The sequence below is a fragment of the Colletotrichum higginsianum genome (genome assembly GCF_001672515.1).
Source record: "Colletotrichum higginsianum IMI 349063 chromosome 7 map unlocalized unitig_7, whole genome shotgun sequence".
NCBI lineage: Eukaryota > Fungi > Ascomycota > Sordariomycetes > Glomerellales > Glomerellaceae > Colletotrichum > Colletotrichum higginsianum.
Genome location: NW_017263917.1, coordinates 1151946 through 1164696, shown reverse-complemented (window position 1 = coordinate 1164696; position 12751 = coordinate 1151946). Strand labels below are relative to the sequence as shown.

General features: G+C 33.0%; 2 protein-coding genes across 2 annotated transcripts; both read right to left on the bottom strand.

The window, feature by feature from the left end:
- Positions 1-607: 607 nt before the first annotated feature.
- On the bottom strand, positions 608-1396 carry CH63R_10034 (60S ribosomal protein L12; the record flags this gene model as incomplete). The annotated part of the gene is made up of 4 exons (XM_018305008.1): positions 608-621; positions 707-1031; positions 1099-1232; positions 1393-1396. 4 exons carry the CDS (start codon positions 1394-1396, stop codon positions 608-610), a joined length of 477 nt encoding a protein of 158 aa, XP_018154432.1.
- A 930-nt stretch (positions 1397-2326) lies between these two features.
- On the bottom strand, positions 2327-4986 carry CH63R_10033 (Protein transporter SEC23; the record flags this gene model as incomplete). The annotated part of the gene is made up of 7 exons (XM_018305007.1): positions 2327-2351; positions 2409-2608; positions 2667-3764; positions 3819-4298; positions 4354-4648; positions 4705-4835; positions 4894-4986. The coding sequence occupies 7 exons, from the start codon at positions 4984-4986 to the stop codon at positions 2327-2329; spliced, it is 2322 nt and encodes a 773-aa protein (XP_018154431.1).
- Positions 4987-12751: the final 7765 nt, after the last annotated feature.

Below are 12751 nucleotides of genomic sequence, written 5' to 3'. Positions count from 1 at the left end.
TCTTTTACAATGTAGGCAGGTCCTACTTCATCGTCGCGGATCAATCATTCATCATGGGTAGGGACTGTCAAGGAACCGTATACATCGATGACTTGGACTGTTTCACCAGGGTTGACTTGTCGTGGAAGTGAAGGCAGCAGTACGGATACTTCACTGTCAACTTCCCGTTTGGGGAGGTTCCCCCACATTGCAAAAACCGCTGTCGTCAAAGGTGCCTCCCAATCACCTTACGAAAACATGTCATCGACCTCAGAGACCTCAACTTCCATGGTACAGCGGGAGGTGGCAGTATGTTTTGCGGCAAACAATGCATTACAGTTATTTTTCCAGATCAAGCTTAATCTTGACGCAAGGCAGTTGCACATCTCAGAGTGGCGGTAATTGGGGAATGATTGCCACATACACAGCCCTCACGGCACGTTTGGCAGTCACCAACAAAAAAACAAAAAAGAAAGGGCATCGAGCAGATGTTCGTCATTTGATTTATTCATTTGGCAAGTCTTTTTTTATTTGCCCAAGGTCGTCCCATTTGGGTAGTCCCTGAATGCAGAACCATTCCTAAACTCCAGAAGTCATGCGAGAGTATCCGTCCGGCTATTGACCTCCTTTACTCCTCGGGGACTTCACAGCTCGTGTCAGCTAACTGTTTCTGTGGGTCTGCAATGATATCGCATGCAGGTGAACTTCCGAGAACTCAAGCACTTACTGTCAATCTCGCCAGCCTCAATGGCCTCGGTGATCGCCTTGGGAGTCTTGCCGTCGACCTGGCATCCAACGCTGTTCGCCGTTCCCAAAATCTCCTTAACAGTGCCCTCCAAAGACTTGGAGAAGGACTTGTGGCGCATGGTTCTGGCGATCTCGATGATCTCGTCGAGGGGCACAGACTTGTTGTGCTTAATGTTCTTCTCCTTCTTGCGGTCACGGGGGGGCTCCTTCAGGGCACGGATGATAAGAGAGGAGGCGGTGGGGACGACGGAGACGGCGGCTTGACGGTTCTGGATGGTGAGCTTGACCGTCACGCGGAGACCCTTCTGCAATTCGATCGCCGTCAGCGTTATTCACCCTTTGGAATTTTCGCATCGAGGGTTCGTTTCATACCCAGTCGCCAGTGGCCTTCGCGATATCTTCACCAACTTTCTTGGGAGACAGACCGAGAGGACCGATCTTGGGAGCCAGGGCAGAGGAGGCACCGACCTCACCTCCGGTGGCGAGGAGGTGGCTGCATTCGCAATCTAGGTCAGTAATCTTGGTTCTCGATTCGGCGGGAGAGCAGGTTTGACGAACATGACCTTAACCTCATTGGGATCGAATTTAGGAGCTGCACGGAGAGACTAACGTTAGAAACCTCGGTCACGTATTAACGGGTTGCCCGGTGTCAGAGGGACGACTTACGCATTGTTACTGCTCTCGGATCTGGGTCTGGTGGGAAAGTTGGTGATCAAAGGAAGAAGTGGTTTCTCGGGGAAGAGGAGAGAAAAATCGATATAATCCAGATTGTGCGCCATAGGGTAAATGGGACAAGGAAAGACCGAGCCACACCCTTGGGTGGCTACCAATGCTTTAACGAGGATACGACCAATGACTGTGCCTTCAAGGTATAGAGTGTGGGTCAGTCTCAACTCGGTCACGTGCTGTCCATCCCTGGATATTCAATTTCATTTTTTTATTTTGCCAAATTGTCAGAGGCTTCACTAGCCACTATTGAGCCACATGCCCCATGCAACCTTATGTAGGTACCTAGGCACCATGCCCGCATTGGCCAGTTTGACAGTCTCTTGCGCTGCTGCGCTGGACCCTCAGCTGGAGGACCTTTGCAGTCTGGCTGTTGGCATGGTGGGGGCGGGGTAGATATGACTGGTAAATGGTTTGATTGACACAGTCCACTAAGTCAAGTGAGCCTCCCCCCACCAAGTCCCGCTCGGCATGACGATGTTTCTTGTCAAAATCGAGCCCCTTGTTCATCAACTCTCATCCAAAGCCTCCCAAAAGTCGGCAAACGTTCTCCTGCAGTAATTTGTGGAACAATTCCTTTTTGTTGCATTAGGTAAGTGTATCCCGTCTATCTCAAGTTGCGATAGGGAAGGAGGTCGAGATGGCCCATCAACAACGGCCAGACTACCGCGATGTGAAGTCAAATCCTGCCCCTAAGGATTTGAGGCTTTGGCTCAAACACCCACGGAGCAGAGTTGCTAGACTGCAGCAATACATGGACAACTAAGTTGCTAAAACCTTGAGTGCGGCTACACATGCTGGCCGAATCACCCTGCTTTGTACCCCTCAGCCCGTATCCCCCAACACTCGTGGTGTGAGCTCAAGCATCGATTTCTCAATTCGTGCCGCTTACGGCGAGCCTGGAGATCATCGTTAGCAAACCATTCCCCGGTAATTTATACATCGACTCATCTTACTTCATTAGATGGTCCATGAAGGTCTGCAGCGAGACATCATCGGTGAAGATGGTTTGGGCATTCTGCGCCCCTACTCCGCCATAGGCACCCGTGGTGTGTGTTGTCGAGGGGTTGAGTTTTGAGAGGAGGAATCTGGCCTGAGATCCTCCTGCGTCGCAAACAATGAATCGCGGAAGCGGGAATCTGTCCGTGATGAGGTCCTGTACCGTGTTAGTCAGTATGCCATCACATAGCGTTCACCGTCAAAGCAGAACATACTCTGGCGTCCTCCTTGGGTAGCTCAAGCAAGGAAGCAAAGTTCTCGTAGCCCTCTTGGTCTTGGTAGCCTGCTTTTCTCCATTCGGCCACGGTCTCTCCGTGGAAAATGAGAATGTGGAAGAAAGTGTCGAGAAGAAGGATGTGGGTCGGTTGAATCGAGGTCGAGTCCAAGAGGACAGGTTGACCGCCTTCCTGATCGAATGTGTACGAATCTAAAGTGGGTTGAATCATGATGAGCGAGTTGCTGACATCCTCGTGGTTGAGGACGTGGCGGTAAAAGGCCGTCTCGTCGGGGGAGTTGTTGAAGACCTGGAGGAATTGGCTTCTTCTCAGGTGAAACATAAACTGTGGATACAGCGTGAAGTTCTTTTCCAGACGGAAAGACGAGGGATCATCCTTTCGATAGTCTGCAAAACGCGAGCATAGCCTGATGAGCATTCTGTCAACCCACCGCAGAACATCTGGGCCGTCGTCCACCTCGGCTTTGAAGACAGCGATGCGAGACATGAGGACCGCGGCAGCTTCCTGGTCAAAAGATTGTGCGATCGCCGGGTCGCCAGCTGGACCACTGAGGTTCCTCGCAATTGTCGTGACCCTTAGGTGGAACTGGCCGGAGGAGTGCTGGTAGTATGTGAGGAACTGTATCATTCCCTTTTGCGGCGTCTGCTGGTGCTGTGTTGGACCTCCTTGGCTTGCAATCTCGAAGTAGACACCGTAGCTGGCATTGGGGTCGATACCGCACATCTTCCATGAACAGGTGTTGCCAATTCCACACTCTGTTTCCCCTACTGACGTTGACTTTTTGTTGAGTGAAATTGCATGACCTATCAGACCGGTAACTTTAAGTTCTTTGGTGGTTAGCACCTCTAGGGTAGCGTTGAATCCCATGAGTAAGTTGTCGTCGCCGTCCTTTTCAAACACGCGAATGAAAGATTGCCTGAACATGGATGACGTGAAGCTATCCGTCAGAATCATATGGCCACCAGTTGAGTTGCAGAGCCCCTTCATTTCCAGGAGGCCAACTTGATCAAGACAACCCGCAAAGATGTCAATGATGTGACCATTGTGAGCGGTTCTCTTGGCGAGGTTATCATAGAACTAGGAGAGTGAGTCAGCTTGGCATTGTCTCGTGGTCCACAAGAAAATACCTACTTTGAGGGCCTTCTTGTAGTACTTGATGTTGTCACGGTCAATGTCGTGATGTGATCGAATGGGCTCTCTCAGCTCAGGGCCGACGACCATGCCGGGACCTTCGGTCGCCGGGCCGCCAGCGAACAGCATGATACGGCCGCCTGCGTGCTGAAAAGAGGACTCGAGCAGCCCCACGGCCACGCTAAGGGCCACACCAGAGCAGCGCAGACTCCTACGGTCATTGGCAACCGGCCAAGGATCCTTTTGGAGCTGCTCCAAAGCCTTTGTCAGTTGAAACTCGGCCTGCTGGACGGGAAGAAGAAATCGCGATGCAGGGCCGGCAGGCATTGGTCTTCCGGGTTGCTGCTGAGGAATGCCAGGACGCATCGCAGGGGACAACAACCCAAGCATCTCCTGAACCTGCTTGGCAGAGTAGTCCTTGCTACCACGGAAAACGTACGACTTGGCACATTCCGTGTAGCCAATTTCGTGAACTTGAGCCTGTAAAAGGTAGTCGTCAGCATCACAGGCGGGCTACATGAACGGTTTGACGTACCATTGTCCCATAGGTGATCAATCCTACAAGAGCATTCTCGGGAAGAAGACTCAGGCTCATCACCAGCGACTCCTTGAGCGCAGCCAAGCTGTCCTCCTCCTGACAGGTATCCACGACATAGAGAAAGATGGGGGGGCTTGGTGCCGGGCGAGAAAGACGGTACTCGATCGTGGTGTTCGAAGGATGCAGTTCGGGTGGGATCGCATTGGCGGTAATATCCTTGTAGTGAGGCGGAAGGGGATTCCTTGAGAGGCAGAATGGGCAGATCCAGAGCCGAGCTCGTACATCTACCGAACTGCATGGACTTAGGGTTAGTATAGCTCGACAGGAGCGATCAAGATAAATTCTCACCAGAAGGGATTGAGAACGGAGCGACAGGGCTGTTTGCAGGTGACGGGTTCGAACTGAAGAAGAGGAGTATCGGGCTTCTCCTTAAGGGGAGTGTAGAGAGCGCCAATGGGCACAACGAGTCGCGACGCTTCCTGTTAAAGTAGGTTTGGTAAGTGCTAGCCATTCAGAGCTCTGAATGTCGTTACAAACCATGCGTGAGCTGGGGAGAACATTCCAGCTGAGACGGACGCCATCGCGGTCCTCAACCTCGCTCCACTGCTCTTTCAGAGCTTCGTAGTCCATCTTCGGTTGAACGTCGGGATGTGGTGAAGAGCTGATCGATATGTGCAAGAGCGCAGTGTCGTGTGGTCGATAGAGCTTAAAAGGTGTAAAAAAGGCGTGTAGATGCCGAGGTTTGGTCCTGTAGATACCCTTGGAAGTGTGTCGGCAGTAGTTGCTGACCCAGGGTTCAGGACACGATTGTAGATAGCTTCGAGTGGCCACGTTCCACTGCGATGGCCGGGGGTCGGATGAGACTTCCGCCGGTATCCGTGGCTAAGTTGGCTGCAGTATGGCAGCTATAGTGGGTCCTGCTAGAGCTTCTATACAGGCTAACTACAAGTTATTAAATAAAGTATTAAGGCCTAAGAGCCTTAGAAAAAAGTTAAAAAAAAATTTTATAGTAAGCTCCTTATTCTTCTAAGTAAGAAGAGTAAAGGATAATACCTAGAATAATATACAGTATAAATATATAGTATATATATATAATGTACCTACATAGTAAGTTGCTAGTTATAGTAAGTTGCCTACTTCCTTATTATACGTAAAACCCCTATTTTTCAACTATTTTTTAAAAATCTATTTTAAGCCTACAAAATACTAGATTTTAAGCAGTAATATTTAATAAGAGTTAGATTATAGGAAATAATATAGTAGAAATTCCTACTCTAGTTAGTATATAGCCTTATATAAGCTAGCTTATTTAGCTCTCTAAATAAGAGATCTAAGTATAGGGTAAATAAGCTAGCTTATATAAGGCTATATACTAACTAGAGTAGGAATTTCTACTATATTATTTCCTATAATCTAACTCTTATTAAATATTACTACTTAAAATCTAGTATTTTGTAGGCTTAAAATAGATTTTTAAAAAATAGTTAAAAAATAGGGGTTTTACATATAATAAGGAAGTAAGTAACTTACTATAACTAGTAACTTACTATATAAGTATATTAGTAAGTAGCCTATTATAGTAAGTAGCCTACTTTCTCCTTCCTCTTTAAACTTTAACTTTATATTAATATTCCTCTATATATAATAATAAATTCTTCTTAAAATAAAACTTGTATTATTTTTATAATTAAAACTATTAAAAAAGACTTAAAACTATTTATATTTAATTTAAGAATACTAATTTAACTAGTATAGAATTAATTAGATTTAGTAGTTAAGACTAGTTATATAATATAAAAAAGAAAATAGTAGTAAAAAGCCTAATATAAGTACTATACTCTATTCTTATACTATTAACTTAGTAAGGTAGCTTATTTAAGAATATATAGTACTATAGAATTAGTATAGTCTTAATACTAAATTAACTTACTAGAGATAGTTTTACTACTATTAAAGTCTATACTATTAAAATTAAGAATTCTTAATTATAGAGGTATTAAATCTTAAAATGCAAGCTTTTTAAATATATATAATTAGTAAGAATAGAATTTAGGATTCTCCTATTAACTATACTTATAACTTATAAAACCTACAATTTAGATAAATTATCCCTCAGCTGTATAAAACCTACTTCTACTAAAGTAACTAAATTAAATTCTTCTTTCTAATTTAATTAAGCTATATTCTTAATTATAATTATACTTAATATAAATAATCCCTTTAATTTACTCTACTCTCTTAACTATAACTCCTTAGAGATTATATAGTAGTTAATAGTAATTTAAATAAGTACTATTATTAAATAATATAGAGGGAAATTATTATATAGTATTATTACTATTAATACTAGAATAAAGAATTATACTATAATTAATATTATAAGTATTAAATTAGTACTCCTTCTTCTTAATAGTTTAGTAGCTAATTTAGGCTTAATTATTAGAATAAAGTAAGTCCTATAGTAGAGGCTCTACTTCTTTATTAGTAGAATAGCTTAGTAGTAGGAGGATATTTTAAGGAATATAATAATTAAGTAATACTTAATCTAACTGTAGGCTGTAATTTATACTATTTAGTAGGTATAGTACAATTAATAAGAGATATTATTAAAAGATTATTAGTAGAAAACTTAATATAATTATTATACTTAATATACTTTACTAAATTCTAGAAAAATAAAAATAAATTTATATAATGTATAGCTTAGAAGAGTATAATTATATTTTATATAAGGGTAAATTAGACTTATATAATTATAGAATTTATAGTTAATACTCTCTAATAGTTAATTCTATATTAAAAAAATAGTTTTAATTATAATTAGTATTATATAAAATTATCTACTTATTAGAGTCTAATATATATTATATTATATTTATTAAGGAGGGAATTAGCTATATTTTGTATATTATTAAACTGTAGTAGAAATTCTTAGTTAATTAAATTAATAACTTATTTAAGAATTACTATTTCTTCTAATTTAATTATTTTTATTAATTTTATATAAATTTTACAGTATAGTAATTATTTAGTATATTAGTATTAAAGTATTACTATTAAAATATTATAAATAGAAGTTACTTTTTATATAAATAGTTTTAAGTCTTTTTTAATAGCTTTAATTATAAGAATAATATAATTTTTATTTAAAGAAGAACTTATTATTATATATAGAGAAATTTTAATATAAAATTAAAGTTTAAGGAAGAAGGAGGGAGTAGGCTACTTACTATAATAGACTACTTACTATATATATACATTATAGAAAATAATACTATTAAAATTCTTACTCTACTTATTATACTAAATTATATAAATTAACTTATTTAGCCTTTAGATAAGAGCTCTATTTATTTAAAAGGGATATTTTATTAATAGGAGACTATTTAATAAAGACTTCCTATATAGTACTAAGTTACCCTATATAAATATTTTAATCTATACATATAAGAGGTAAACCCCCCTTTAAAGAGTTAAAGGAAAAACCTCTTATATTCTTATACTTATTAAGGGGTTTTATTTTTGTCTACCCTTTTCCTATTAACCCTATACTTTTTAACTTAATGCATATACTATTATTAGAGCCCTATTGTATATATAGGGCCTAGGGCTCTATATGCAGTAGGTAATTTAGTAATTAATTAGACTACTGCAATAGGGGTTCCTGCAGTTAGAATTAAACTAACTATCTGCGCGCAGTATATATAAATACTACTAGATACTTACTATTGCATTATATAAGTAGATAAGAGCTCTATAAGTTATACTTTATAAGGCTACAGTTAAAATTTATATAGTATTTTTTCCTATAATATAACTCTTATTAATTACTAGTACCTTAAATTTAGTATTTTTTAGGTTTAAAATAGATTTTCAATAAATAATTAAAAACTAGAGGTTTTACATATAATAAGGAAGTAATTTACTTACTATATTAATCTACTTACTATGTATATACATTATATAAAGTTATACTTATTCTAGATAAGAACTTAATTTTTAATAAATAGGTAAAAAAGTACTCTTTAAGGTATAATAAGCTTGTGCACTACTTACTATAATGCGTCGCTTACTATATAAGTATATTAATTAGAAAAGACTAATTTAGTAAATAGTCTATTTAGGAGGCTAGAATATATAGAGGGGAATATACTCTATATAAATATTCTTCTAATATTAGCTTAAAAGTAAAATTTAATTATAAGCTTCTAGAGGAAATAAAGTAATAAATTATATAAATAGAGAATACTAATAAAATTATATAAGTATATTTTAATACTATATAAGTATTTCTTTAAATTCCTAATAGTAATAGGAAGACTAAATTAGTAAATGGAAGTATTTTACTCTTATATTAGTAGTATACTATAGAGTATACTAATAAATATATAATAATTATAATTATTATAATTTAAAACTAAAGAGTAAGAGAAAGTATAGTAAGTACTTGATAATAGTAGTTTAAAAATACTAGAGAATTAAATAGAGTTAAAATTATTATTTTAAAGTAATATATTCTATACTTAATTATAAGATAATTTATAAGAAGTAAAAAATATTTAGTAATAATTACTTAGTACTTTAAAGAATATAATTTATAAAGTATAAGCTAAAAATAAATTCTACTAAATATAAGTAGTAAGAATTTAGAGTATACTTAAAAATAGAAAGAATTATACTCTTAATAAAAGAAACATACTCTTCTTTAAAGAAAGATTAATTATTCTAAAAGTACTAATATTATAAATAGAAATTCTTTAGTAATACTATAATAATTCTAAATTAAAATAATATATATATATAGTAAGCTATATATTATAGTAAGTTATATACTTTCCTCTAATTTTATACTTTCTATATAAATTAATTTAACTATAATATACAAAATTAATTAGAATTACTTATTACCCTCTTCCTTATTACTATTCTAAATTACTTTATAAATTTATATATTATATATAGACTCTCTATAATTACTCTATTATTATATATATAGTTTAATACTTTTTATATAATTCTCCTTCTAAGTATTATTCTCTCCTCTAGTATTAATACTACTCTTTTCTACTTATAGTACTTCTACTTTAGTAGTATTAAGTAATTCTCTAAAATATAATTAAGTCTTTTTTACTCTCTAGTACTTACTTAATACTTCTATCCCTATATAAAATTTATAATTCTTAATTTTAATAATAATAAACTTATAAGTTAATTTACTAATACTTTTAGTTTAAAAGTTAATTACTTTATATATTAATATTAGTAATTTACTTTAATATACTTAAATTTTCTTTTTAAGAGAAATAGTACTTTATATACTCTATAGTACTATAATTAATATTTTTATATTTTAGGAGTTTTAGTTATTTAACTATAAAATTAAGAGTATTAGTATTTTTAGCTTAAAATTTAAGTAAGAAAGAATTACTTTAGAATTAAAATATATAAAATTTATTTATTTAAAATTAAATTAAATATTAATTTTACCTATTAAAGTAAAGAATACTACTTTAAAAGTATAAAAGAATTTATTCTTAGTAATATTTAAAATTTGTATTTATATTATTTTCTTAATTTCCTTACTATATAAGTACTCTAATAAGCTAAAGTACTTAATATTAAGAGGCTAAAGCTTACATAATAAATAGAAAAATATATATAAAGTAATAATACTTTATTCCTTATAGTATTTATTAAAGTTAGTTAATTTATAATATATATATATAGTAAGTAACATATTATAGTAAATAAGATATATTCTCCTACTCTCTAGCTATTTATATAAATTAATTAGGTAGTATTATATAAAATTAAATAAAACTACTTATTATCCTCTTCTTTAGAAGTCTCCTAAACTACTTAATATATTTATGTATTATATTTAGTCTTTCTATAATTACTATATTATTACTTGCGCATTTTACTCCCCTCTATATAAGCCCCCTCCTAATACATATTTTTGCCTTTAGTATTAATAACCCCCTTCTCTACTTAAATTACCTCTACTTTAGCTGCATTAAGTAACCCTCTAAAATATAGTTAGGTTCTTTTAGCCCTCTAGTATTTACTTAGTATTTTATTTACTATATAAAGTTTATAGTACTTAATTTTAATAATAGTTAATTTATATACTAACTTATTAATACTTTTAATTTTTAAATTAACTACTTTATATAAGTATATTATTAAACTATATTAATAATTATTAATTCTTTTCTTAAGTAATATAGAGTCTTATATAGTATTATATACTATAATTAGTATTTTTAAGTCTTAGGAGCCCTAATTACTTAAGTATAAATTAAATAGTTTTAGTATTTTTAATTTAAAATATAAGTAGGAAATAACTACTTCTTAATTAAAAGAAATAAATTTAGCCTATTTAAAGCTAATTTATATATTTTCTTTACTTATTAAAGTAAAAAAGGCTACTTTAAAAGTAGGAAAGAAGTTTTTTTTAGTAATATATATAATTTATATTTATATTAGTTTCTTAATTTCCTTACTATATAATACCTTTAGTAGACTAAAATAGCTAATATTAAGAAGCTAAAGTTTATATAATAAATAGGAAAGTATATAAAGAGTAATAATACTATATTCCTTATAATAATTATTAAATTTAGTAAACTTATAATTATTATAATTATTAAGAATTAGGAGCTACTTAACACTCTTTACATAAGACTTTATATACTTTTTAAAATACTATAGTTAATTTAAATTAATTTTATTTATAGTCTATTTATTTTTACTAGAGTAAATATACTATTAGAGTAGGAATTAGCTATTAGTATACTATAAGAGGAAGTAATATTTACTCTTAATAATAATAAATAGAAGTAGTACTTAGTTATTTATATATATACTCTAAATAATAGAAACCTATTTGCAATTATTAAGCTACTTTATATAAGGCTTTCTATAGTAATTAAATATTATAATAATCTTTAAATATAATAGTATTCCTATTAAGAAATTTATTTTATTAAAATTATAAATATTATTATTATAAATTCTATACTTTATAATTATATTTTATATAAGAGTAAACTAAGCCTATATAATTGTAGAATTCTTAGTTAATACTCTCTAATAGTTAATTCTATATTAAAAATGCATTTTTAATTATAATTAGTATTATATAAAGTTCTCTACTTATTAGAGTCTAATATGCATTAAATTGCATTTATTAAGGAGGCAATTAGCTATATTCTATATATTATTAAATTGCAGTAGAAATTCTTAATTAAATTAATAATTTATTTAAGAATTACTATTTCTTTTAGTATATTTTTTTTTAATTTTAATTATATTTCTTATTATAGTAGTTATTTAGTGTATTAGTAGTAGAGTATTACTTTAGGGATATTGTAAATAGAAGTAGCTTTTTATACAAATAGTTTTAAGTCTTTTTTAATAGCTTTAAGTAGAAGGAGAATATAGCTTTTATTTAAAGTAAAACTTATAGTTGTATATAGAGAAAAGTAGTTGTAAAAGGGAAGAGTAAAGAATTAGAAGAATATATATTACTTACTATAATATATTACTTATTATATATATACATTAAGTATTATAACTATAACGTACACGCATAGCGAGTCGGCCAACATAGCGAGCCGGCCACTCCTTATCGCTAGAAAAAGCCCCTTTTCTAACTATTTATTAAAAAGTAGATTCTTAACTAATAAAGACCTAGTTTTTAGTATTAGATAACGATAAGAGTTAGATTTTAAGAAATAATATTGTAGAAATTATTGTCTCTTCCTAACCCTAGGTTCTTAGTAATCCTCTTATCTAGAGGCCTAGATAAGAGGTAAGCTTAGTAATATAGGCTAGAAAGAGATAATAATTTTAATACTATTATTTCTTAAAATCTAACTCTTATCGTTATCTAATGCTAAAAACTAGGTCTTTATTAGTTAAGAATCTACTTTTTAATAAATAGTTAGAAAAGGGGCTTTTTCTAGCGATAAGGAGTGGCCGGCTCGCTATGTTGGCCGACTCGCTATGCGTGTACGTTAAAGAATTAAGAAGTAATAATAACTCTTTATATAAGTCCTTATATAATATACTTATATAGTAAGTAGTTTTTTATAGTAAGTAGTATACTCTCCTCTACTTTTCTACTTTTTATATAAATTAATTTAACTATAATATATAAAATTAATTAAAATTACTTATTATTCTCTTCCTTATTACTATTCTAAATTACTTTATAAATTTATATATTATATTTAGTCTTTCTATAATTACTATAGTATTATATATATAATTTAGTACTTTTTATATAATTTAACTTCTAAGAGTTATTCTCTCCTCTAGTATTAACTATATTCTTTTCTCCTTATAGTACTTCTACTTTAGTAGTATTAAGTAACTCTCTAAAATATAA